Below are 26,644 nucleotides of genomic sequence, written 5' to 3'. Positions count from 1 at the left end.
ATTGTATTTTCAAAGGTGGGTTTTTTCTTTTTTACATTGCGGGAAGACTTTGTGCCCCCTCTAATGGTATCCTCTGGGAAATGTAATTTTGCTTGCCCCTCCTCTCTCTCCCTGCAACACTTTATCAGAGTCAAATTGTTGAAAAATTTCTCTGACTCACTAGTCTTTGAGGCCAGAATTGTTTTGTGCAGTGGCATTGTTCTTAGTTTATTTTAGTTTATTATGTTTTCCGGTGGAACAAACCTGTTTTTTAAAAATGTCTTATTTAGATTTCCAATTTCATAACCTCCATAAGTACAAAGCTCTATTTCTTGATGTGCTCTTTTGACACTTGTGCTGAAATGTTAATGGGCAGTATTTCAGATGAGACTTGACAATTTTCACTGGTTATTGAACAGTAATAAGAGAATAGTAACCTCTGGTTATTCCATTTAGAGTAAACTTTGAATTTTCAATGTTTCGTAATGTTCTCAATGTTTCACTGATGTATGCTGTGTACAGTGATCTTATAACTTTTGTGTGCATTTTCCTACCCATTTGTGCTTCTAAATTAACCTAAAATACCTAATTCTAAAAAGATAAATGAACATTGCCATTTTATTCTTTGTCAGCTTTCTAAAATAACAACAGGTAGCTAATGTGTTTGACACTTATAAGCAGAAATCTTAAAATTATGATAGTATAAGATTATTGATACTACCAAATAAGTAGCAATGGGCCAAAATGATGTAGAAAAAATGTTTTAAGTTGAATAAACTAGGATGTGTCTAAATAAGCATTATAGCTTGGTCAAAGAGCATGCTTTTGAAGTGTGTCTCTTGATTTGTCCCTACTTACAATGCTTACATGGCTTACACTGTGGAGTATTCCTGGAGAATGTGAACTAGATTCCTTGTGGATAATACAGAAGTTGTGGTCAGGAGTGCAACTAATGTGCTCCAGCAGCCAAAGGGGATGGAGTCTGCAGGAAGACAGTAGCCTTTAGCCTGAAGTAAGACTTTAAAATGTATATAGTGTGGATATCAAGTTCTCAGCACTGTCTGTTCTGCTCTACGGATCCAACTCTGTTGGGCTGTAGTAGTTGCTAATGTAGACGTAGCCTAACAACTATATGAAATAATAGAAATAAAAATGTAGCCTCATAACTTTTATTTTCATAATGCCAGAAATATAAATATTTGATATTCTAAGCTAATAAAAAGTTTTACTGACATTTCAGTTAAACTTGGAGAAAACTGTTGGTTTCTTACTGTTGATCCTCAGAGCAGTAGAAAAGCATGTTTTCTGCTTCTGTCAGTTGAGTACTGACTAGAGAAAGTAAAGTAGCTGAAGTTGTATACTTACAATGAAATACTTATTCTATTTTTTCCAGAATATCTTAAAGTAAGGTCACATGATCCTGAAGAGGCCATAAGGCATGATGTTATAGTATCCATAGTTACTGCTGCTAAAAAAGATCTTTTGCTTGTCAATGATAATCTGCTTAATTTTGTCAGAGAACGAACACTGGACAAACGGGTAAGACTTAATTAGTACTAATAATGGCCATGCGTTATATTTCCAGACTGACTGTAATCCAGCTTTTAAAAAAGCAATGCTTTAAAAAATGCTGAACTAATTTTAAAATGACTAATGAAAACGAATATAATGCAAACAATTTTGAAGCAGTCTGTTTAATGAGGCATCTTTTTACCCGACTGGAGTGCCGCATTTTTCATTGTGCTGTATTTTTGTTTAAGATAGTATGATAAAAAAAAAATAATAGGCTGAAGCACAACAATGTTGCTCCAGTTGTCTAGTTTTAGTAACATTTTAAAGTAAAACAATACCCTTGTAAAGCATTCTAACGTTTTTCATAAGAGGTTTTGCAAGCAGGTTTCCAAGTGTATTGTAGATTACCAATGGGAAATGTTCCACTATCAGAGGTAGCTGGTTTGCCTCATTTAAGTAGATCATTGGAAGACTGCAAATTAGTGTAGTAGCTTTCAAATTTGAATAGTCTTGAAATTTAGCTTAGCTATGTTTCATAATTTGGTAAAATTTGAGGTTTGCTTATGTTAAAGCATGGTAAATAAGGCTGCTGATGGTAAACTTTTCAAATTAACATTATCACCTGATTTTTTTCATTTGGTGACATGCTTTCTTCTGCACCTGTATTACAATTGCAAGTATTCAGTATAGACCTGTGAGAAATTCTAAATTCAAGAGGCATACTTGTGTAGTAGTTTCCAATGTTGAAAGGTCTAGTGTAATAGTAAAAATAACATGATGCAATGTATGTACTAATGAGAAAGTGTTGCACTTAGAACTCAGTTTAACTTTTTTTGTGAATTAAACTATTCTATTTTGGTGTGGAATAGGAAATACCTACCAGGAAATTAGTACGTAGGTATTTTCAGTTTTGAGTTTTGAATGACTAAACTGGGTACTATTTCTTTTTCTCAAGTGGAGAGTGAGGAAGGAAGCTATGATGGGACTTGCACAAATATACAAGAAATACTCATTACAGTCAGAAGCAGGAAAAGAAGCTGCAAAACAGATATCATGGATCAAAGATAAACTTCTGCATATATATTACCAAAACAGTATTGATGACCGGTGAGTCATGAAAGCTAGGTGATTCTGTGGATAAGTGTGGTAACTTACTATGCAGGTTTGTTTTTCCCTTGTGCTTAAGTGCTGACAAGAAGGAGGAGACTTGATAATTCTGTATGTTTTGATCCAGTGCATAATCTTAGACCGCTGCAGCCAAACGTTGTCCTGTGTTGTTTTCTTTTTTTTTTCTTTTTAAAGGCCAAAACTGATTGTAAAGGGTGAGATAGGTTGGAATATTTTGAAATTTTAGCTGTACTTCACCACTGCTACAGTAAAGGAGGCTTTTGTTTATGTTTCAGTGGCTTGCTAATTTTTATGTTAAAATTCAGTATGTAAAATTGCTTTAACAAACTTGCTTTCGGTTTGCATGTTGTTCCTGCTTTAAGTGAAGTCTAGTACATGCAGTGACAATGGTTAAGGCATCTCATTCTGCAGAAGGTTAGTTTTTCTGTATAATAGACATGAATTAGAGCCCTGTCCTGGATTTGTGGTGAAAGCAATGCCTCTGTCATACCAGCTATAGACTTGTATATGGTTGTTCATATTAAAAAATAAATGGTTGCATATGGGGCACTAGTTTGGGAACTAGTCCACCTTGGCTAATCAAGGCAGTCTTGTTGGCATTGGAAATGAGCCTTTGGTCTTCACAGCATGATTGAATACAAATGGCACTGCAAACCCATGCAAAACCTTTCAAAAACTTGTGGCCTCAGTTACCTCCAAAATAAGTAATTATTTCCTGGTACCATGGAAGTGGACAGAACCGTCTGGATTTTCAGATCCAATCTCACCCACTCACTCACATTTTTCTTAAACTTTGGGATCTTTTTAAACTAGCTGGGTTTGGGTTTTGACCACCCCCTCCAATTGCATGTAAGGATTTTCTTCTCATTTCTAGCCTAAAAGTACATGGTTGGTTTTTTTTACTTATTTACAAGGTTCTGTTAACCTTGATCTCAATTTGCAAAAGCCGTGGGCCTTTTTGATATTTAAGATTGCAACATGGGTTTAGTTTTCCTTTTGTTTTTTCTTCTCAGTCTTTCCTAGGTAACTGGCAGACCCAATCCTTTCTCTCTTCCCATTTCCAGATAAGGAACTTCCATGTTATAGCAGGACCTTTTAATAATTTCCATGTGAATGTACCGCATTTTTATTGTGGAAGCAGAAGAAATGGGATAAACTCAGCCCTTGGGGAAGGGGATGGGGAGGGGTGGGGGGAAGTCAGCTCCTTCTGGGCTTCATGATAACATGTGATAGAACCAACATGATGCTTCTTTTATTTTAGGCCTATTAATTTGGGTCAATTCATGAATTTACCCCAATACTGACCTTTAAAGAAATTCACTGATAACGTCTTTTTGGGCTGATAATTAAGAGACATCCTTCTCTAAAACCTTTTTGTTCCTATCTAGATTAATACATCTGATTTTGATAATGTCATCTTTAAATGTCCTACTGCTAACATTATGTCTTCTGTTACATGTTTTTGTTTAGCTTATGCTGGGTTATATTGCAAGTCAAGGAACTTGACCTTTAGGTTTTTGAGTAACCCATCTTTACATGGAATAACTGACCTCTAGATAGGTCTGAGAGTTTTTGAATGAATGTTTTAGTAATTCAAGACCACTTTCTTGCTTTACAGTTTGAGTTTCTTAATCCTGTTTTTCAGGTTACTTGTGGAACGCATCTTTGCTCAGTACATGGTCCCTCACAACTTGGAAACAAATGAACGAATGAAATGTTTATATTACCTTTACGCAACACTGGATTCAAATGCTGTGAAGTATGTACTATTTTTGACTTCTTGCAAAATAATCATTAATACAATTCTTAATGTAAATTAGTTCTAAATTGTTATGAGTAGCCTAAGCCAGTGGCCAAAAATAGTTTGCAAACGATCATGAAATAGAATGTAGCAATAGTATCTATTTTTTAAATAGGATTTTGGGGGGAAAAAAACCCCCAACCCAAAAACCAAAACAAAAAAAAACCCAAACCCAAAACTTAATAGGGTGTTTTCTAGTAAGGTATCGTACCTTTTAAACATAAGCAGCTAAAAAAAAGTACTGTCAAAAATCTGGCAAGAAGCTTGAGTGCATGTCAGTCCTTTTATGTCTGAAAAGAGATAGCAAAGATATTAGCATTGACTAGCCCTAGATCTTATCTGACAAATTCTCGATTAATATACTCCCATGTTTTAGCAGCCAGGATGACTTCAGTGTGGGAAGGAATTACTTGTTTGTCTTTCCTCCTTTAATATGCATTTTACTTATAATTATGTTACGTGCCTTCTCTAGCTTAAAACGTGTAGATGCACATGAATTTGAAGTTTTGCTCCTGTAATGTTCAGGTTGCCTGAATTTAGTTAGTTTTACTTTGTTTTTCATTGAGTAGTGCTTCAGACACTTGAATATAGTTTTTTCTCATGTGGGAGATGAGAAAAAGCTTTGAATATCAAAGAATGGCTTAAAAAAGCCTTCAAATACTACAGAAACTGATGTTTGAATCACCTGCATTTCTTGTATTACCTTCCTAAAGCTATTACAACTGTAACAACCTAAGATAAGAACAGTGTAGTAAAAATAAAAAGTTACTGTTCTAGTAATTTTTAGTATGGGCTAAATAAAAATGCAGAATGGCTTCTTTTCAGTACTTGTTATTTCAGGCAACAAATCACTTTTGAATTCTAGTTTTCATATGCAGCAGTACTCATCTTAAAGACATAGTATCTTCAGTTAGTTACATAGAGCTTACTTTTTACTTGTGGATTCTGGAAGGTTTTTAAATGAAACTGACTTTTTTTTCGTATGGCTTACTCTGGAAAGTGTGTTAATTTTCAATTTTGTTGAGTATCTATACTGTGTCTCTTACAAGTCTAATCATGTCTACTTTTCACAATTTAACGAGTAGCAGCTTTCTGTGTGCAAGAAAAACATTGTTTTGATGATAAAAATCTTGGAACATCTGCTTTAACCTGCTTCTTGGAATGTTCTTAGAGTGATTTCAGCCTTGTACAAATGAGTTCTTTATGGGCCAGAAATCAGTTACTTCCTACTTTTAAAGGCTGTGTAGTTAAGCACCTGAAATGAAACTTGTTTCAAAATTATACTTTGTTCTAGTCTAATTTGACCAATTAAATTTTCCATATCATGCCATTAGGAACCATTTAGCCTTTGCTCACACAGCACTGAAATTTTAGGTGATAAGCACATTCCTGAGTCTGAAGTTGAAAAGAATTTAAAGGCTCTTACTGGACAGTTGTATTATTTATTGATTAGATGACTTTGACAGCTCTGTGTTTTTTATTTTTTTAGAGCATTGAATGAAATGTGGAAATGTCAAAATCTGCTACGACATCAAGTAAAGGATTTAGTTGACCTAATAAAACAACCCAAAGTGAGTGCAATTTATCTTTATCCCACAGTGAACATGCAGAATAAACTATTCTTTAATTCCATTTGATTTACTATCTCAAGCTTATTTTTAATGGCAGATAGAAAATATTGTGGAAGTTAACTAATATTCCATTAGACTATACTTGCAAGTAGGAAATGTGTATACATTTTGTTAGTAAAAGTGAAGAGGTAGGGGTGTTGTAGAAATTTTAAAAAGATGTTGCCAGTCATTTGATACTACAGTACTTGCTCCCAGTGTTTGAGTTGGATCTTGCCAGGATTGTTCTGGCTCTTGAAAAGAGGGGAAAAACCAGCATGTTATTTTTGACTGCCAAATCAAGTAATTAAGAGAAAGTACTTATACACCCTAGCTTCTTATTTTATGTATGATTAGTAACATTCAAGAAATTGGAATATTTTTAGCCCAACAGGTTACTTGTTTCTCTTCCCTCTTGGAAAACTCTTAATTGTTGTATTGGAGATAATCAGACTACAATTACATTCTTTTTTTACAAATTTGCTCAAAAGGAAAAAATAAACATTTATTGAACATTTAGAATATTCTTATAAAGTAAAATTTAGGTGGTGTCTTTTTTTTTTTTGTTGTTATATATATGTATATACTTATGTTTTGGGGGAAGAATCAAAATATTAAATTCTGGATATAATTTGGAATGTGATTAGAACTTGACTTTAATATCAAAAGTTTAATCTGGTGTTTTTTTAACAGAAATACTATATACTAGAAAGTGTTGACATGCTTACATTCATATACATGTTTGTGTCATTTTATTATTAATATGTGCATATACTCATATACCACAGTAAATTTAATGAAGTTTTTTGACTGAATTATCCATTTCCTGGAATTACCTGAACAGGAAGAGTAGGTAACTGCATTTTTAGAAGTGTGGTTGGATTATCTAATGTATCTGCTTGGAAATGCTACTGTCTTGCAGACAGAAAAAGATATATCAAGTCAAAATGCATCCCTTACTGTTTCAGTCCTGATTGCAGTGAAACTAGTAATTTTGACTTAGTGCATTTAAAACCTGCTGTAATGTTGATTAAATTCTGAGTGCAGTAATTGCTAGTACAACAAAACTTCATTGTGTTTCGGTGGCTGTATTGAAATATTTTTCATGTGCTGTTTTATATTCTTTGGTGTAATTTAAGTACACTTGTACATTTAAAACCTGAGTTAGTTTCTTGTTAGTTTCTGCATTTTCTGAAAGTGAAATTTCAACTTTTCCTTCTGTTTTCAGGGAGATGTAATGAAGTTCTTTCTCAGTTGTAAAATATAAAATATGATATGGAATTAAACATGTAGGTTTTGATAAATGCCAGCATTCAAAGCAGTGTATGCTGTTGACATGTTTGCATTTGTCCACATGGCTTTCATCGTATCTTTTGCTATTAAGTACTAATTCTCTACACTTTTCTTTTGAGTAACAGGACTGCATGGGAGAATTTAGGGGCTTGTGATCTGAGATGCTGTCACAGACAACAAAACGGTTTTGAGTCAGGGAATTTTACTTAATTTAGTATGTTGTCAATTAACATAAACTTTTATTACTGATTCTAGTATTGAGAAATAGAAGCAAACAAATAAACACTTAGGTCCCCAGGCCCTTTGCTGCATGCTATGCTGTCCCTTCAGTGAGGTGATGGCAGCACAGGAGACAGGGGTCCAGGGCATGGTGGTTCCTTTCCTTTTGCTGCTCTTCATTTCTCACTCACTGCTGCAATGTGGGTTCCTCCACCAGCCAGTCCCTCTAGAGTTGTACTTTCTCTAATGCCTCCTTTCTACTCCCGCTCCGGTGGCTCTTAGCCTGGCATCTCTCCTGCCTCTGCTTGGGTGTCTCTTCTTTTCCTTTGGCATCTTTCTCTTCTCCTGCTCTGGCATCTGTCTTGTTGCCCCTATTGGCTACCACCCTTTCTCAAATATGTTTTCTCAGAGGCACTATAGGCTCCTCTGACTGGTTGAAGTTTTGGTGGGTGGTGGGGTGGTTTGTCAGTAGCAGAGATGGCTGGAAGTGGCTTTGACTGGCACAGGAGTCCCTGACGTCCTCCTGCACAGGTCACCCCAGCAGCTCTTTGCTACCCCAAACCTTGCCGGTTACACCCAATGCAGATTCTTAGCTATTTTTACAAAAACTTTTTTCTGTGATGCTCCTTGTATGTTGGTTTTTAATTTTTTTCCCAAAAATTGATAATTAATTAATATGATTAATTCATTGTGTTTGAGATAAGAGTGCATGTTCATAATTGGAGTAGAACTGAAGGGACGTACAGTCCAAGGCAGTAATCATCTTGAGACAAATACCCATTAGTCATTCAGAGCTGTAGAAACTTTGCTTCCTTTCAGGAAACAAATCTGAACTGAACTAGCAACTTTTTAGAATATAGCTGGGTGTTACCTTTTTACTTTGATTGAATTTTTCTGTTTAGTCAGGATAGCTTAATTGTTGATTTTTCTCCTGAAGGTGTTGTCCCTGTGGCAAGTGTAGGCACATTGTGAGGCTCAACTTAAGGTCTGTTTTAACAGGAACTTTAGCCAGGACTTGAAGACTTAGCCATTATTAAAAGACCAAACCAGTCAGAACCAAAGAAACTCCACAGTACAATTTTTGGTATTTTTCTTCTGAGTTGCAAGAGGCGTGAATATGGAGATTCTGTATCTGTTGACATTGTTATTTGAATCCTGTAAACCAGATTTTATTTCTGTTTTCTTCATTTCTTGTCTGAACATGCCTGTTCAGCAGTGACAGCCAAAAGCCCCCAAAAGTACAGTATTCTTCTGACACTAAAAAGTGACAGAAAGTTCTGCAGAAATACTTAATGGACATTCACTAAAAACGCTGCTTGTCTTAATCTCATGCTGTATTTTTGTTATATTCTGATCTTTCCGAGGTTGCCACTATTTTCAAACGTTGCCAGATTTTCCACAAATTGGCTAATTAATTTCCTTTTTTTTTAAAAAAAAAAAATTGTGCTAGAACTCAAAATAATCCTGTCTTTTTTCATAGTACATAGTCAGCAGCAGAACAGAAATTTGCTCTGAATAGTTGTAGGATATTCCTTCTGGAAATAGACACTTCCATGTGTTAGCCAAAGTTATTGTAGTAATTTGTAATTTTCTTATCTCCAAAGCTAACATGGCTTGTTTGAACCTTATTTGAGATCTATATGCAGATTTCATGAAGAAAATGTAAAAAATTAGATGCACATGAACAAGAATTTTACCTCTGTATTGAAGTTTTTCCTATCTGCTCCGTTGTAATACTTATAAGAAAATGTTAGTGTCTTGTAACACTTATCTCTTAGGGTCTCTTTCCTGACATGAACCTGATGAAAAGGCCCATTTCAGGTGTTCATTTGCCTCATGTTAAGTACTTTAGAAAAAAAAGAACTCATCTTACCAAGATGAGCCCTCTGAGTTGATTTGACATTTTTTTGTTTGTAATTTTTAGGCTTGTCTACTACTAATTTTGTCTGTTACAAAGGTAGTTCTAAAAAAGACTGTTCTTAAATACTTCTCAGTGAAAGCTCATTAAGTGTCGTGTCTTAGTTAAATCTTTTCTCAGAAGAATATAATTTCATAGTTGTAGACCAAAATTGATACTATTTACATGCATTTATGAAGTTTTGTAGACTTTGTAAGTTTTGTCACCAAGGTTGATCTGTGAGAAGTCAACTGGCAAAAGAGCAGCTTCCTTTATGGTTTGGAAGCTGATGGGTCTGTATGCTTTTGACAATATTGTGGTAAGCTTGATTTTTTTTCTTTCAGGTTCCAATTTTCATTTTACTTAGGAAGTTTTCAGGGTTGTTTAACAACACTTATTACACTGCACTGAAAAATTCCTTTTTTTTTTTTTTCTTTTTTTTTCCTGTTTCATCCACTTCAGAACACTTTTCTGAAGACGATTAGGGTGCTATCTTCACTGTACAGTTAAGGATTCCCTTTGTCGTTTTTCCTCATAATTCCTTAATATTTGAAACTTCAGTATAATTCCATAAAACTTCCTAGTCTGTAGAATGCTGTAGGTTACAGCTAAAAGTGGGGGAAAAATGTCTTGGAAACTAGTTTGTCTCCCTTCAGGAGCAGTTGATATGTTGTAGGAACATTACTTATTTGTTAGAAATATATTCTTATAAAGAAAATGTACTTACTATGTAGTTTTACCTGGCTGTGAAATTTGTGGTAATCTTTTTTTTCCTATTCCATTTACTCTGTCTCAGAACTAACTCTTAAGTTGGACTTTGTATATGGAATTTGAAATCTTGTACCAGAAGAATTACTGACGAGGAAAATTAATGAGATAAAAGTCTGGTTTGGGTAACTTTATTTTGCTTGTAAGGAGCTGTTGGACGATTTTATATCAGCAATGGTTTTATTGAAATCTAAGCTTCACAGATATCCTGAAATGCAATTACGGGGGTTTTTTTTTGTTGTTGTCATGGCCCCTGATTATTACTTTCACAAGTACACTTCTATCTTCTGCCTTCCCTGTTCAGCTGAACAGGAGTAGCAGTTGTCTTATTATTGACTTGCTCCATTCTTTACAATAAGGTGGGAATGACTGCCGAGACTATTCAGAATCAATATTTGATCAAGGAGATAAAGTGAATTTAATGCTTGCTGTTCATTTTATATTTAAAAATGAAGAGGCTTTAGATGGAAGACAGTTACAGAAAGAACGCAACCGTGCTCTTTAAGTTATATTGTAGATGGGAAAGTAATAAAAATATTTTACATAAGCATATGTGCGACTGTTACTGTAGGCACGATCTACCTTTTACTTCCTGTAACTATCTAGCATTAACTTTGCAGTGGTGGGTTTGATTTCTAACACACTGATGTGTTAGCAAAATGATGGGTGCTGACTTGTTGATAAAGCATTATGGAATTTTACTCACTCAGTATTCAAGTGCAAATGTATAATGTAAAATTTTTACTTAACACGTTTTTCTTTTGTGACTTGCAGACAGATGCCAGCAGTAAAGCTATATTCTCAAAAGTGATGGTTATAACAAGTAAGTCAGTTGAAGTATCCACGCTGTCTAAAAATTACAGTTTAAATACATTGTTTTCTTGTTTTAAAAATAATTTGAGATAAACTTATAACACATAACGTTTTTTTAACAGATAAAATTTATAACAAATTATGATAAACATGATGTAACAATATGCTTTAAAGAATTAAGACAGCTGTAAGCATGATTATTTCCTTACTGTATAAAGTCTCCAGTTGTGAAGCTTATCATATGACATTGTGGATGCATCTGTTGTAGACTAATTCAAAATGTAGATTATCTAAGGTGTTAAGTGTCTGTTTTAGCATTTATTATAGAATGTATGTTAACTAACCCACTAAACTATCTACTGACTTACCTGTCTTTGAGGAGTCGGTATTGTAAGTTCTGTTGAGAGAATACAGAACAGTTTGGGTTTCAGTAGCAAGAAGGGACTTTGGAAACTGAAGAACTTCAGTGTAACCCAAACTCTGGCACAGAAAAAAACACCAAACCCAAAGCAACACTTGTTCTTCTCATCCCAACATGCCAATAGCATTAAAACCAGTAAGAAGAAGAAAAATTTGCTTTACAGTTCTGAAATTTTGTTTTTAAATCAACCTTTTTGGAAAAAAAAAAAAAAAAAAAAAAGAAAGAAAACTGTTCTGGCAAAAAAGATGCTACTTAAGGTTTTGTACGTTTTTGAAAAAATGTGGAGGGAAAAGCAAATTTTGCTGCCCAGTTGGTCGTGTTCCAAATCCTTTTTTCTTTTTATTTATAATACAAAAGTTGATCAGTCTGTAATTTTTCTGGTTCTTTTAGTTCTGGGTTGCATTAAAAAAAAAAAAAAATCCAGCAAAACAAATACTTAGTAGAACTTGTTCGAACTAACTATCCTGTAGTCCTGTACCATTTTCTATGCCAACTTTGCTTAACACCTACTGTACCAAAACCATGGAACATCTTTAGTATACTGACACTTTGCTAATAATTTGTCCTGTTAGAATATAAACTGGAAATGTAAAATTAATATATAGTTGAAAAAAAATCATTTTTAAAGCTTTTTTTTAAAATGTTGCAAGCATTGTAAAGCTTATGTTTAGTGAAGGAGTAACTTAGCAAAAACATCCTTTTGGTGTTTTTCTCACTTATTGTATTGGGTGATCTATTTACATAGTATATTTTTCTGTGCAGTACAGACTTGGCATTCTGAGGTCAACTTCAGCTGTTTATATTATTAACAAGAACAAGTAGACTTACTGGAAAATGAGTGTGAAGGGAGAAGAAAGCAATAGCCAGGGGAGGTGTATGGGTATACAAATTTTTAGAAATTGGTGTCCTCATAGACACATCTGCACATGTTAAGATGTTTTGTGTTTTGTTTTGTGTTTTCCCCCCCACCCCTTTTGGTTAACTTAAACACACATAGAAACTTTCTTGATGTGACATTTCAAACTTGTGTAACTTACAATTCTGATACTTATGATACTTATTAGATAAATAGTGATTCCTTTTGCTTATTTAAAGGAAACCTTCCTGATCCAGGGAAAGCTCAAGATTTCATGAAAAAGTTCACACAAGTTTTAGAAGATGATGAAAAAATAAGAAGTCAGTTAGAAATGCTTGTTAGTCCAACATGTTCTTGCAAACAGGCTGAAGGATGTGTGGTAAGATTTACTCTTAAAATATGTGAATATTTTTGGAACTGAATTGATTATAAATTTAATTGAAACTTACATTGCAGAGGGAAATAACAAAGAAGTTGGGCAATCCAAAACAACCAACAAATCCTTTCCTGGAAATGATAAAGTTTCTTCTTGAGAGAATTGCTCCTGTGCACATTGATACTGAATCCATCAGGTACTCTGTGTGTGTGTATGTGTGTGTGTGTGTGTGCGTGCGCGAGAGAAATCGGGTTTTCTAATTTCACCTTTAAGCAAAGCAGTAATGGATTGGGTGGGTGCAGTTTAAGGCCTGGTGACCTGCAGTATTTTCTTCTGTTTCCCTTTGCTTAGGGTTTTTTTTGTCTCTTCATTCAGAATGTAGCTACACAAACAATTGATTTGTCATTCAGCACAGCTGGGACAGCCTGTCAGTAGAAATGGATCTGTTGCTGATGGGGCAAGTTTGGTTTGTGACTGACTTATTATAAAATAAATTTCTGTCCGTGGCTATTCAAAAACTTCATTAAAGCTTTCTACCCAGAATATTAACTCATAGTGATGTGAACAGTAATATAACTGAGGAAGTAAAGATTGTGGTGATGAGGCATCAAGACTTTAAGGAAGAGTAAGCCAATGAAGTTATGGGGAGGAAGTAATTGTTGGAATGGTCATTCAATAGCTGTATTTGAGAGCTGTGGCACCTTACTAGAGACAACTAGTTCTAAATTCTGGTAAATTCTTAACTTTTAATTCCAACTATAGGAATTGATTTTTTTTAAGTACTTGAGCTTTTCACTTTCTGCCTGTCACACACGCAATGTAATGGAGCCATTGAGATTTCACTTAAAAATCTGTTTCAAAAACATTACTCTTAACTAGATTTTTCTTTTGATCTTGGATGAAGTACAATGTGTAGTTAGATTTGTACTTAAAATTTGAAAATGCATTTTTTCAAATTCACAGAAGCAATATAAAATGTATATTTAAACTAATACTCAAATGTGGCACTAAGTTGCAATTCTTGTTTCGCAATCTACCTACTGACTGATCTCCATACACTGTACAAGAAAAAAAAAGTGTAGTAAAAAGCACGTATTTTTAGTTTTGACACAGGACTGACCTTCTCCCATCTTTGTAAATTTTCACTAAACTTCTGCTTCATTTCAGAGACTGTCAGACTGTTTGGTTTTTTTAATAGATGTCCAATTGGGGCAGAAAAAAAGAAACTGGAAGTCTGATTATGCCATCTCTCCCTTGATTTGCTACCAGGGTTTATGGGTTTTGACTGGGTATTTGGTGGGGATTTTTGGGTTGGGTTTTTGGGGGGGTTGGGGTTTTTTCAGTATAATTATTGTTTACAGGATGTACTGAAGGAATATTATGAATATTGTTCAGGCCTTGGTAGGGAAGCTGCCTGCACCATTTGCTAATAGGATCATTTGGATAATCACCATTTCCCTTCCTAGGGTACAGTGTAAGAAAAAAAAAAAAAAGTATTACTTTCAAGGTGAAATATACAGGAGATGAGTCTTTCAAATTTTTCATCAACTGTTTGAACAGCTGTTTAGTGGTTATTTTTTCTCTTGGTTGTAGACTAAACATTATAAACAGTTATTTTCCATCAATTACTAAGAATACATAGCAGCTAGTAACCTCAGCATAATTCTTGCCTGAAATTGTTGCTTGTAATGCTCAAATTGTTTTCTTATTTTGGTCATCCTTTGGGAGTAATGTGTATATAATAGTTCTTAATTCATGATGGATAAACATTTTTTAACTTAATGCTTTATAAGATTTGATTTAGATGGGAGATGAGGGCAACCAGATTAGGTATGTAGTTGACTTACATTTGGTTTATAAAAAACTTACATTTTTAATTTTTTAAATAAGTTTATTTAATAAGCTTGTATCTTAAACTTATGAAAACAGTCATACAAGGTGGAATTGCAGTAAATATAAGGACATGTTTTTGTTTTCTTCTTCAGTGCCCTTATCAAGCAAGTAAACAAGTCTATAGATGGAACAGCTGATGATGAAGATGAGGGTGTACCTACTGACCAGGCAATCAGAGCAGGTCTTGAATTGCTTAAGGCAAGTATACTCCTGGTCGTCAGTGAGCATGTGAAACTTTCTGAAGCAACTTTGTTAAAATAAATTTTTAATTAGCACTTTATCTTTAGTCATAAGCATGTGGTGGCTATCTGGAAGAATACTGGTTTGTTTTTTGTTCTCTATGTTCATCTTATGTGGCACATAAGTAAGATTATCTTAAATACTTTAGAAGTTTTTCTGGAAGTCAAAAAGAGCTGCATGGGTGACATCAGCAGCTGAATTTTTATCATTAGAGTGCAAATTAAGTGGTTTGTGAATATAGTTATACTACTTTTGGAACTGTACTTGTGTATCAGTACAATACTGTGGTTCCCCCAAGTTCCTCATAAATTGGGGTCTTATCTATTTCAGCTGTGTAATCTTTGAGACTCAGTTAACATAGCAAACCCCATCAAGATGCATTTCTGGGGACATTGTACAAAATTTCTTACTCTTTCCTCCTAGGAAAAAGGGAGAACAGGGCTGAGCACTGTTATTTACAAGTACTGTTAAAAGCATGAAACTTTTTAAATGCAACTACGTAGGGCTTTTGGTTTCACTTAGGGCTTTTAGCCTAAAGTGTTTGACAGAAACTGTGTAGTGTCATCTTTGTCTGTACCTGCACAGGACGGTACTTGTGCCATAGTACCACCTCAGTTATATGATAGTGTTGGGAGTAGTCCAACTGTGGGTTGACTTCAGAGGCCTCAAAATCTACAGAGCTCCCATGCAGAAGTTTTCAGAATACCATAATCAGCTAAGGGCCTAGTAGATTAATCTGAGAGCATGTGATTCTTTAGCCAGATGTGCATGTTTAGATGAAAGTGCAAAAAAACAGTAGCACAAAGATGAATCTGAGTAAGAACGAATCATGAAGGAGTATATATTTGAAAGAAAGCTCCCAGGTCAATATTTACATATTCATATGAACTAGCATGACACATTTAAGGAAGAGTAGGAGGATTGTCCTGAAGAAAGCTGTCTGTACATCATGAGAAGAATCCAGAAAGGACAAGTATAGGAGTCTAGAAAAAGGAGTGCCATACAATGAAATGGGGAGGAAGATAGCTTGGTGAAAATAGAAAACTACATGTGAAGAAGTTCCTAGATTTTTAAAATAGTTTCTTTGATACATGTCAGAATATTATATGGAAAGAGCCTGATAATCAACGGCCACTTAAAAGTGAAGAGAAGGCAAACTTTCAGCAAGGATCAAAGGAGGATTTTTTTTTTTTTTTTTTTTTTTTTTTTTTTTTTTTTTTTTAACATGGGAGGGCTGTCTTACTTCAAGACAGAATCCAAGAATCTGAAGGAGAGGTACAGAATCTGGTAAGCTGCTAAGCTGTTGTGGAAAGCTTGAGGCACTAGAGACCCTATGGGGTATGTCTATATTACTATTTTAGAGTTAGGATCTTCCCTTCAGAGCACAACCAGTTCCATTTAGCAAACAAGCATGAAGTCTGGGAGCACACAAGCTAGATTTCTTTTAAAGAAACAAGATTGAGATGAGCTTCAGAAGCACATGTCATGTTGCAGTGGCTAAAGTGGCTTCAGTCAGTCTAGAAATACTCTGAAGTAACACCCCCAAAATGTGAATATTGCTTCTTTAACATCAATTGTGTATCTCTTACGACCTACTTCTGCTGTAACCCAGTACTTGCTAATATAGATGTAGCCACTGAGAAGTACATGTTCACAATAACAGAAGAAATTGAGACTGGAGAAATAAGTTAAAACTGATGAGATCATGTATGAAGGCAGAGATGTTTAGGAGGTACTAAAAAAAGTCAGGAAAAAAGTGGATCATCTGACAAAAACAGGCAGAGTACTATAAATATTCCAGTGCGGCAGTGGAAAATGAGTCTTGATGGAATGTTCTATATAAGTGGACCTTTAAAAAATATTAACACAGCTTTCATCTTATTTTGGCAGGTACTTTCATTTACGCACCCTATCTCATTTCATTCAGCTGAAACTTTCGAGTCTCTCCTGGCTTGCTTGAAAATGGATGATGAAAAAGTGGCAGAAGCTGCATTACAAATTTTCAAAAATACAGGAAGTAAAATTGAAGAAGACTTTCCTCACATACGATCGTAAGTTGTGTGTCTTACTCTGTTTGAATAGTGGTTTTTGCTATATGGGATTTTGCAAGTTCTCATTCTTCCTTTTACATGCTATAGCATTATCCTGCATTCTTTTGAAGGAAAAGTATTACTTCAGGTAAAGCTGGAAAGAGATTTGAATGACTTCAAAATGCGGTGGTTTTTGAAGAATGGAAGTGAAATGTAGTGACAGCTGATATGTCACTGATACTACTATAATTTTTACCATTGCCATTCAGAATTACTTGGGTTTTTTTCCTAAATTAAATATATTGCAATGTAAAAACATTCTTTCTAATTCAATGGGGTTATGTAGAAAGAATATTTCCAAAAGAGCATTTAATAACTTGTGCAGATAAAATGTTTGTTTTGCTACATGATGTTCTATCAACAAAAAACAGTTTGCTTTTTTTACTTGAAAGTCATGTAAACAACCCTTCTTTGCTTTCTTTGAAGAAATTGCCAAGACCAGGAGAATTAGCACTTTTGTAGAGGTGCTTTGTTCTGTATGTGTATATCTGTACTTTTTTGCTACCTTGATATTTTGGTCGATTTTCAGTTTGTAAAGAGGTACTTATCTCTTTCTTTTTTTAAAGTGCTTTGCTTCCAGTGTTGCATCATAAAGCTAAAAAAGGACCCCCTCGTCAAGCCAAGTATGCTATTCACTGCATCCATGCAATATTTTCCAGCAAAGAAACACAGTTTGCACAGATATTTGAGGTAAAACTGAAATATTTAAGTTACTTTTTATTAATCTTTTATATTGCATATGTAAACTAAGGGATATAGTGGCAATTTATATGGCAAGTTGTATCAAATTTAGGAAAGATGTTTTTCCCCCTTTCCCTTTGTTCTCATACAGTTTGGCCTCAAAAGTGGTAGCAGAGGGTGTTTTTTAGTATCCTATGATCCATCATGTTTAGGGTTATTTATTTTAACAGACGATAGAGTAAAACAGTGTTGGACTGTGTGCTAGAACCATGAACTATTCGTGGAAAGAGGAACTACTCCTCACCCCTGTTGGGACTGGACCAAAGTATTTAAATGGTTACAGAACTTATGGAAAACTGAGTTATGGTAGAGACTGATTAAATAGATTTTATAGTTATAACTGCAAATGTACTTTTAAAGTAGTGCCGATAAGCCTTTTATCTTGAAGGCTGAATCCTAGTCCATTATTGAAACTGCCATCTTGAGATGTAATAGGCCCACTACTTCAAGAAAACAGGCTTTTTATCCATTGTTTCCCAAATGGTCCTGCTTGAGCTGCCACTTTTTGAACTACACAGATGTGATAAACATTTTCTCTGTCTTGATTTTTCTTTTGATTTGTAGAAGTCTTGTAGGGTTGGTGAATGCATCTTTAAATCTAAATAGTCGGTAGTTCTTTTAAAATTGTATTTCTGTAACAAGTTGTCCATGTCTATTTCAGAACTCTCACACACCACACCCCCCCACACCCCTAATAAGACACAGACGATATCAGTAACACCTGAATTTGTTGCCTTTTTTCTAGCCACTGCATAAAAGTTTGGATCCGAGCAATTTTGAGCATCTCATTACGCCATTGGTTACTATTGGCCATATAGCCATGCTAGCACCTGATCAGTTTGCTGCCCCTTTGAAATCTTTGGTTGCCACTTTTATTGTTAAAGATTTGCTAATGAATGATAGGGTAAGTATTTTTCTTGTGTGAAGATTCTGCTTCTCCTCTAGTATGATACTCAGCAAGCCTATGTTAAAATTTTTGGCTTGTTGGTTATTTTTCTGTATGGTTGTCTTTGAATTTCTGCATATACTGTTTAGCTCAATTGAAAACACACAGTACAGGAAAGGAGGTACTACTAATTTGGTAGTCCTGCAAAAGCGGCAGCATATAGCACAGCATTTGAGCACTTTATGCCTTGCCTTTTGTTAAAAATGGGAAAATTGTTATTGACTTCACTCACAGTCTCTTGTCTTGAGCAAGCAAGTTGTGATTTTTTTTTTTTTTTTTTGGAAGTAAAAGCATTTGAAATTAAAACACTGTTTAAATGGAAGACTGAATTTTAATTCTAATAATTCTTTATTAATAGTGGTTATGAAGTGAAAAAATAGCTTGTGCATTGTCAGCCATTGTTTAGGGTTAGGTAAAGATTTACTGTCTGAAACTATGCGCTTGAGGTTCCAATCTACTGGGTATGGAGACTAGAAATTCTTTTCAAAGCAATGGCTATTACACTCTAAAGAAATAGTTTTCAGGTAACAACAACAACAAAAACGCCTTTGCTACTGTTAAATTTGCCGATACTTGAATAGAGAGGTAAAAACAGTATCTCACTTCTGTAATGATTACTTCTATAAAATACAGAAGCCATAAAGCTAACCAGTGAGTGCTGCTGTATTGTTCTCGGAAGCAAACAGGAAAGAGGAGATTACAGCAGGTTTCACTGAAGAATAACAGCAGTGTAACAAAATGTAATGTTTGGTTTAGCTTCCAGGAAAAAAGACAACAAAACTTTGGGTCCCGGATGAAGAAGTGTCTCCTGAAACACTTGTTAAAGTAAGTAGCACTTATCTATTTTCTTATGATTGTGTAATAAATACCTGGATTCCTAAAGCTGTCAACTGTTTTTTTCTGTTTCCTTGTCACCTAATAGAAGTAACCTAGTCGCCCAATAGAAGTAACTATTTTAAAATTGAGAATCTTATCAGAATACACACTTTCAGATTGCCAGAAGAAACAAATTTTGCTTTTGGGAACATCTACTTTTTTTACTTTTGTAAATAAATTTACATGTACGCTTTATTGACTTTTTAAGTTTTAACTTATTATATGCTTAGGTTTGATGTGCAGCACTTAAGTATTCCAGATATTATCACAGTTAAAGTATTTTTTTGTCTCTTCTGTTTAATATAGGAGTAAAATACCATAGAGACTTTGTTTAAAGTCTTCCCATTTTCTTTTGAATTTTTAGGAAAGAAGCTTTCCTAAAAATTTTCCAAGAAACTTTCAATGGAATAAAGAAAAAATTTTTCTTGGATTCCTCAGTTTCCTCAAATGAATAAATGTGTTACATTGCTTTTCTGTGTACAATGTGCGTTAGAGAAAAACCTAGATTTAAAAAAGAAAAAACAACCACAAAACAAAAAAAACCTTTAAAATAGTAGGGGTTTGGTTGGTTTTTTTTACTCTAGTAATCTCAAGCTTGTTCTTTTCTTGGAGTAAGTTTATGAATATGATTTCTGGGCTTGGTAATAGATATTGTCACTCAATTTTTCACTCAATCAGAAATAGACTTATACTGTGGAAAATACATCCTATGTCTATATTTGGGTTTAAATGCCCTTTCTTCTGAAGAGGGATAGATTATGCTTTCACATTTTCTTTCAGAATTAGAAAGATGCATGTACTTTGTAGCATGCTGTTTCTAAGTTAATTATAGCAGTCATTTAATTTCCAGTGCCTTTTGAATAAAGTGCTCTTATGGTTTTAAGAAGTTCTTTGCCTTCTCTCTTGGAGTTGTTAAACTCTTTGCAGCATAATACCTCCTTCTCTGATGGTTTAGTAAGTACTTTGTTTCCAGCTTGGTACAGAGTTCATTACTGGAAATGCTCAGTTGTGTTTGGAGTTGATTTGTTAGCTTTTCATTCATTTGACTACAGCAAGGATATTTTTTGTGTTTCTGCTGTTCCATAGTTACACAGTACACTCCAAAAACTGTTAAAAGAATGCATGTTTGTTTTGATTTCATAAACTGTTAGTTTAAAATAGACATGATTTTCCTTCGGTGATTATACATGTAACTTGAAGTAGAAAATATTAATTGCTTTTTTTTTCTTTTTCTTTTTTTTTTAATGTTTCGTGAAGCTATAATATCTCCCTAAAATGCATTTTGGTGTTGATAAAACTTAATTAATTGACTTATAGAAAATCTTAAGGCAACTTAGAGTTGAAGCCAAGCCTGAAAGCTGTACAAAGCACTTATTGGCAAGTGAAAACAGGTTATTGTGGAAAATTGATCTGCAGATTTAATTAGCATTTATTACCACTGAGAAGCCTATATTTAATGACTGCTGCAGGCCACACCATTAGTTTATAAACGAATCTCTCTGACAATGTATTTTTCTTTACTCTGGTTTTAAAAGCCTTTTTTAAAACTCTTCCTTTGTAACATAACTGTATAATATATCTAATGGGGATCTTAAAACTAGCAAGTTTAAGCATGAAAGGGGGAAGAACTGATTAAGACAAAATTATAATATTATCCAGCCTAACAGATGTAGACTGATATAGGCTAGGCTTAGCTTTGGATGCTAAACCTTAAATGAAATTATGTCTGTAGAAAAATGCTTCAGTGCAGCACTAAATATGAATTGGTTTAATTATTGTTTGAGTTAGACTTGAATTCCTATGCCTGACACTTGAACGTCTGGTCTAAAGCAGTGATCTCTCTTGACAGTGACCAGTACTGAATACTTCTGTGCGACGTGCAGTGGATTGAGACTTAGGTAGTAGCAGTGATATTCTTGTTTCCTTCTATGTACACTGCAATAAAAGGTTTCTCATCCTGTTTCTCTAGCTGTACTTTAAGTGGACATTGTTTTATTTTTCTCTACTGCACAAGCCTGTATGTTCTGTGATATTTCTGCAGCATTTGTGGCTCTGAAAACTCAAGTAGTAGAAACCTGAGCTAGCTCTGGTCATAATGTTGATGCAGTAGCTCTTGTCATGATGTAGTAGCTCTTGTCCTAATGTTGATGTAGCAGGAAGACTGTTTCTAGGATCAGCACATGGGATGGGAGCCCATTATACTTTTGCAATGGAGGCATGATGATAACCTCTAGATCAGAGAAAAGGGTTATAACTATCTGTTGATTATTTTTAATTGTTACCTTTATTCTTAAAAATTAATACTTATTTACTACTAACAGCTTATGTAAAGCTAGTAGTTAACTGGGGTTTTCTCATATGACAAATCAAAGATCTGTCACATTATAATCACTGTCTCGGAAAGAAATGGTTGTGTCCTATCACTTTTGCTTGCATTTCAAACACAGGTAGTTCATGTTGTGTTGCTAAGTCTAGTGCAAAGCAGTCATTTGTGGCCTTTGATATGGTTCTGACCCATGCTGCATTTTTACTTTCTTGATATTTTCATGTTGTCTATAATAATTTTTAATCTCAAAGGAGAACTCTAGGCTCATGGGACACAAATTGAAACCTGAGGCTCAGACTGAACGTAAGGAAAAAACTGAGAACAGTCAGGCAATGGAACAGGTTGCAAGAGGTTGCAGGTTGCCAGGAGAGCCTGTGCAATCTCTGTTCGTGAAGACTTTCAACATCACAATGGATAAAACTGAGATTAACAATATCTGGCTTCATAGCTGACCTTCCTTTCAGTGGGATATTGGACTGGGGACCTCCTGACATTCCTTCCAAATGGAATTATCCTTTGATATTGATATAAACCCTATTTAGCTGCGAAGACAAAAATTAAAACACAAGGGCAGTGCAAACTCATATCATGTTTGTTTAAGTCTTCAGGTAGCTAGTAGTGACTGTGGGAATTCTCACTCCCTGTACCAATTTGATGGGAATGCTTAATTCTGAAGGTTGCTGGAATGTCATCACAACATCATTAACACCAGCAAAAAAACAGGGAACATAGTAGGGTCAGAGGATAATTCTAAAGGAGTCAGGATTAGGACTTGCTAAGTGCAAGACTAGAGTAGAATTGGACAGTAAATGGACAGTAAAATTGGGAGAAGTAAGTTGTGGAGGGGGAAGAGAGAAGCAAAGTTTAAAATTGAAATTGCACAGGAGCTGACATAGGGGCACAAGATAGCGTGTGGCTGTTCCCTGGCTGAATACGTCATTTACTTGAAGATCAAACAGAGCTAGTGTGTTTCCGTCCTCCCAAAAAGCGGGACGCACTAATGGTACAGGTACTGGCTATGACATGAAGAAACTGAATTGGTTTGGTAAGCCATCAAGAGATCTGCTGCTGTTATTATTACTACTACTATTAACTACTATTAGAATCTTCTGGTTGATACTTACAGCTGTTTCAGTGGAAGACCCTTTGAAAGCTAGGGCAAGACAATTTAATTTCTATTCCACAAACTCCATTTGTGTTTTGAGTGCTTGAGTGGCAGATATTCTACCTCTTGCTGGTGTTACCCGATATAATTAGAATTCTGTAGATGGAGTAAATGGGCTACAATGCTAAAAAATAAACTCATGCATAGATGACAATTCTAGAATTTATATCTGAAGGAACCATTGTGATCAGTTTGTTACCTGGGATAGCGACTGTATGATGAACTTAATTCAGTGATATTATGAATGTTTTATATAAAAGTTATTAGAACTGCCTTTTCCATTAAGGTAAAAATCTGATGTTGCCATGTACAAAAAGTGCTAGCTTCCTTTTCATCATACCTCAGTTTTTCCAAAGCTTTTGGGTTTTGTGTTTTGAACTTCAGAGTTTGGTGTTTTGTTTTTGTGTTTAGTTCCGCACACACCACACAACCCCTCCCCCCCCCGATGTCTGCTTGATTCAGATGAGCATTTTAATTTTACTGTAAGAGGATATTCCTCTTTCTGTGTTTTTTGTTGTCTCTGCTCACATATAAAGGGAAAATGAAAGGGCAAAGGGATTCAAATACGAAGCTGAACTTAATCTCCAAATTCATGCTTTTTCACTAAAGAAACATGTGAAATTATTCAGTGTTTCACGATAGCTGCTGGATTCTGCATGCTTTTAGAAGCTTGCCTCAAAACACTTAATGTTTCCATTGTTATGCTAAGTTGCAGGCTTTGAGGCTTTTATTTAAACAGCCATGAAAGAAATATTCTTTTTCCAGATGGGTTATCTTAATACAGGTTGGTAATCTAACAGTCAAAATGTCTATGAAGTGTTTAATTTACTTGTCTTAAATAAATTTAAACTCAAATATTACATATATAAATGAAGAATGTATAGGGATTGTTTAAGCACTGGAATTGTAGGAGTATAGGAAGATGAAAATGTGTTCTGCTTTTTGATCCAGTGACATTTTCTTAGTAAGTATAAATTGTTTTGCCTATTCCACAGTGTTTAGTAGATGTAAGGTCAATTAAGATAATGTTTTCACAGGACAAAATATGTAATTGCTTAGTGGAAGAAACCTTTCAAACTTTAACTTAACGTTGTATGATTTTTATTTGCTGTAATAAATGCTTGAGACTTTCTGTATGCTGTATAGTGAGAGTATGTGTAGTTATCTTTCAGTATTTAAATTATGTTTTGCAGCCTTGACAGACTTATGTTTGTAGCAGTAAAAAGCACTTGGGAAAATATGATGTGATTAAATAAAGATTATTTAAAAAATGAGGCTTACGATGTGATTTCACTTCTGCATATTGAATTTTTTTTTTTTTTTTCAGATTCAGGCCATCAAGATGATGGTTCGATGGTTGCTAGGAATGAAGAACAACCACAGCAAGTCAGGAACTTCTACTCTGAGGTTGCTAACAACAATACTACATAGTGATGGAGATTTAACAGAGCAGGGGAAAATTAGGTATGTAACAGATGGTAATGTTTTGATGTCTGATGATGCGGTGGGGAGAGTTTTAGTCAAAGAAGTACTTAAACTATTCTGTTAGACTGCTTAACAATTTATACTTCTTTTGTAAGAACCAATGGTAGGCTTGGCTGGATTCCTTCATAAGTTTTTCTTATCTCAAGTTTTTTAACACTGTAGATATAGCTGTATTATAATGGGTTTATGTTCTTTGTTTTATCTCTTTCTTCAAAGAGCCATTACTCATATTGTAAGAATAAACTGTGTAACTTTCTCTTTCCCACTGAAAATTGGTTTTAATTTTTTATGCAGCTTGCTCTTCCTGATGTGCCAATTGTTGTGTATGCCAAAGGCCAATGGCAGGCTTTCTAATAAAAAATAATAGCATGTTGCAGTAAACCAGGTGGGAATACCTAGTGCATAAGACATTTCTGCTTGAAGGCAGACTTTAATCCCTTGAGGCCTCTAAAGTGAAAGGAAGAGGGAAACTTGTAAAGAGGATTAAGTCTCAATAAATAATGTACCTTTTTAGGTGATTGTTAGACAACTTACTTGTTTTTCTAGGTATCTTCTTAATCCTCTGCGGTAGGGGAAGTGACAAGTTGTCAGCCACTATTGCTTGCCAAACATTGAAAATTTATGTCTGCAAAAGTCATTAAGGGTGGATTGTGCCAGTAGGAGTAAAAAGGTTTTCATTTTGGGTTAGGGTTTAATATTATACAGTGATTATGCAGATAGAACCTATGTTGTGTGTGCAAACTGCAAACCTGAGAATTGTCTAGTATGTTTCTCTGTAGCAACTGTGTAGTCTTTCTTAAAGTTCCTTGCAAATAATTGTTTCATAGTTTTAAATTCTGTAATAGGACTGCTTGTGGCAGATACTAGGGAGTTAAGTAGTAGTAAGTTAGCTTTTCACCATAACTGCTCAGAGTGTATTGTTGGCTTAGCTAGTAGTTTGTGAATAGATCAGTTCTGTAGGTTCTGTGTATTTTCATGCTTGGAGTGATGATTCCTTACTGTGCATGTTTTAGAAATTTAATTTTCCCACTCTTTTTGTACTCATAAATAATGATAGAAACTGTATATAATGATGTGTTCAGTTCTCCATTATTAAAATTGGAGGGCTGGGGAAACTTTTAGGGGAGGGAGAAAGCTGCAATTACATGTCAGGTTGCTCTGTGTTAAAGGCAATCCTTCAGCCCCTTGGAGCTCTGCTTGGGGATGGATGATGAGCCAATTGAGGGCTTATGGGTGAGGATTAACGAGCATACTGGTATGGGTGACATTGTAGTAGGTGTCTGCTTTAGGCCCCCTGACCAGGAAGAGGAAGTGGAGGAGGCTTTCTATAAACAGCTAGAAAGAACTTCATGTTCGCAGGCCTTAGCCCTCATGGGGATCTTCAACCGCTCTGATACCTGCTGGGGAAGCAACACAGAAGCACATAAGCAATCCAGGTGCTTCCTGGAGAGCATCAGTGACAACTTCCTGACACAAGTGAGAGAAGAGCCCCCTGGGGGGGATTGGACTAGATCACCTTTGAAGATCCCTTCCAACCCAAACTATTTTATGATATGCTATGATTCTATGAGGTATACAGAAAGTGGAATTACGGAGAGGTAACTTGGCAGGAATACAGATAACGCTGTCTGAGATACGGAGAAGCCAAAGTCCAACTGGAATTGAATCTAGTGAGGGATGGCAAAGGCAACCAGAAGAGTTCATTTAAATAGGTGACAAAAGGAAGACTAGGGAAATTTTGCACCCACTGATGAATGAGGCAGGAGCCCTGGTGACACAGGACATGGAAAAAGTTGAGGAACTGAATGCCTTCTTCACCTCAGGCTTTACCAGTAAGACCAGCCTTCAAGAATCCCAGGCCCTGGAGATCAGGGGAAGGTCTGGAACAAGGAAGACATACCCTTGGGGGAAGAAGATACAGGTTACAGAATACTTAAGCAAACTGGACATGCATAAGTCCATGTCCTTGATGGGATGCATGTTGAGGGAGCTGGCAGATGTCATTGTGAGGCCACTCTTGATCCTCTGAATGATCGTGGTGATTGGTAGAGGTGCCTGAAGACCAGAGAAAAGAAAATGTCTCTCCTGTCTTCAAAAAGGACAGGAATGAGGACCCAGAGAACTAACTACAGGCCAGCCAGCCTCACCTCGATCTCTGAGAAGGTGATGGAATGTCTGGGCTCCCCAGTCAATATGAGAGACATGGAGCTAC

The 26,644-nt window shown here is 35.2% G+C and overlaps 1 protein-coding gene across 5 annotated transcripts in view; it reads left to right on the top strand.

Moving 5' to 3' along the window:
* PDS5B (PDS5 cohesin associated factor B) overlaps positions 1 to 26,644 on the top strand; it is a 102,873-nt gene that overhangs the window by 39,900 nt on the left and 36,329 nt on the right. For 4 of the 5 annotated variants that reach the window (XM_009644866.2, XM_009644873.2, XM_009644859.2 and 1 more), the window contains 13 exons: positions 1,373 to 1,518; positions 2,447 to 2,598; positions 4,265 to 4,378; positions 5,910 to 5,991; positions 10,979 to 11,027; positions 12,534 to 12,673; positions 12,751 to 12,866; positions 14,656 to 14,761; positions 16,694 to 16,854; positions 17,460 to 17,583; positions 18,380 to 18,538; positions 19,337 to 19,405; positions 24,275 to 24,411. In XM_009644866.2, the coding sequence (XP_009643161.1) occupies positions 1,373 to 1,518; positions 2,447 to 2,598; positions 4,265 to 4,378; positions 5,910 to 5,991; positions 10,979 to 11,027; positions 12,534 to 12,673; positions 12,751 to 12,866; positions 14,656 to 14,761; positions 16,694 to 16,854; positions 17,460 to 17,583; positions 18,380 to 18,538; positions 19,337 to 19,405; positions 24,275 to 24,411 (1,555 nt within the window). The remainder of the gene's footprint in view (positions 1 to 1,372; positions 1,519 to 2,446; positions 2,599 to 4,264; positions 4,379 to 5,909; positions 5,992 to 10,978; positions 11,028 to 12,533; positions 12,674 to 12,750; positions 12,867 to 14,655; positions 14,762 to 16,693; positions 16,855 to 17,459; positions 17,584 to 18,379; positions 18,539 to 19,336; positions 19,406 to 24,274; positions 24,412 to 26,644) is intronic. The other variant, XM_035900562.1, reaches the window with a different exon arrangement.

Source organism: Egretta garzetta, unplaced genomic scaffold, assembly GCF_000687185.1.
Source record: "Egretta garzetta isolate BGI_Z169 unplaced genomic scaffold, ASM68718v1 scaffold40, whole genome shotgun sequence".
In the NCBI taxonomy this organism is placed as follows: Eukaryota; Metazoa; Chordata; class Aves; order Pelecaniformes; family Ardeidae; genus Egretta; species Egretta garzetta.
Note: the sequence above shows the minus strand (reverse complement) of the source record. Positions and strands in the feature narration are given on the sequence as shown.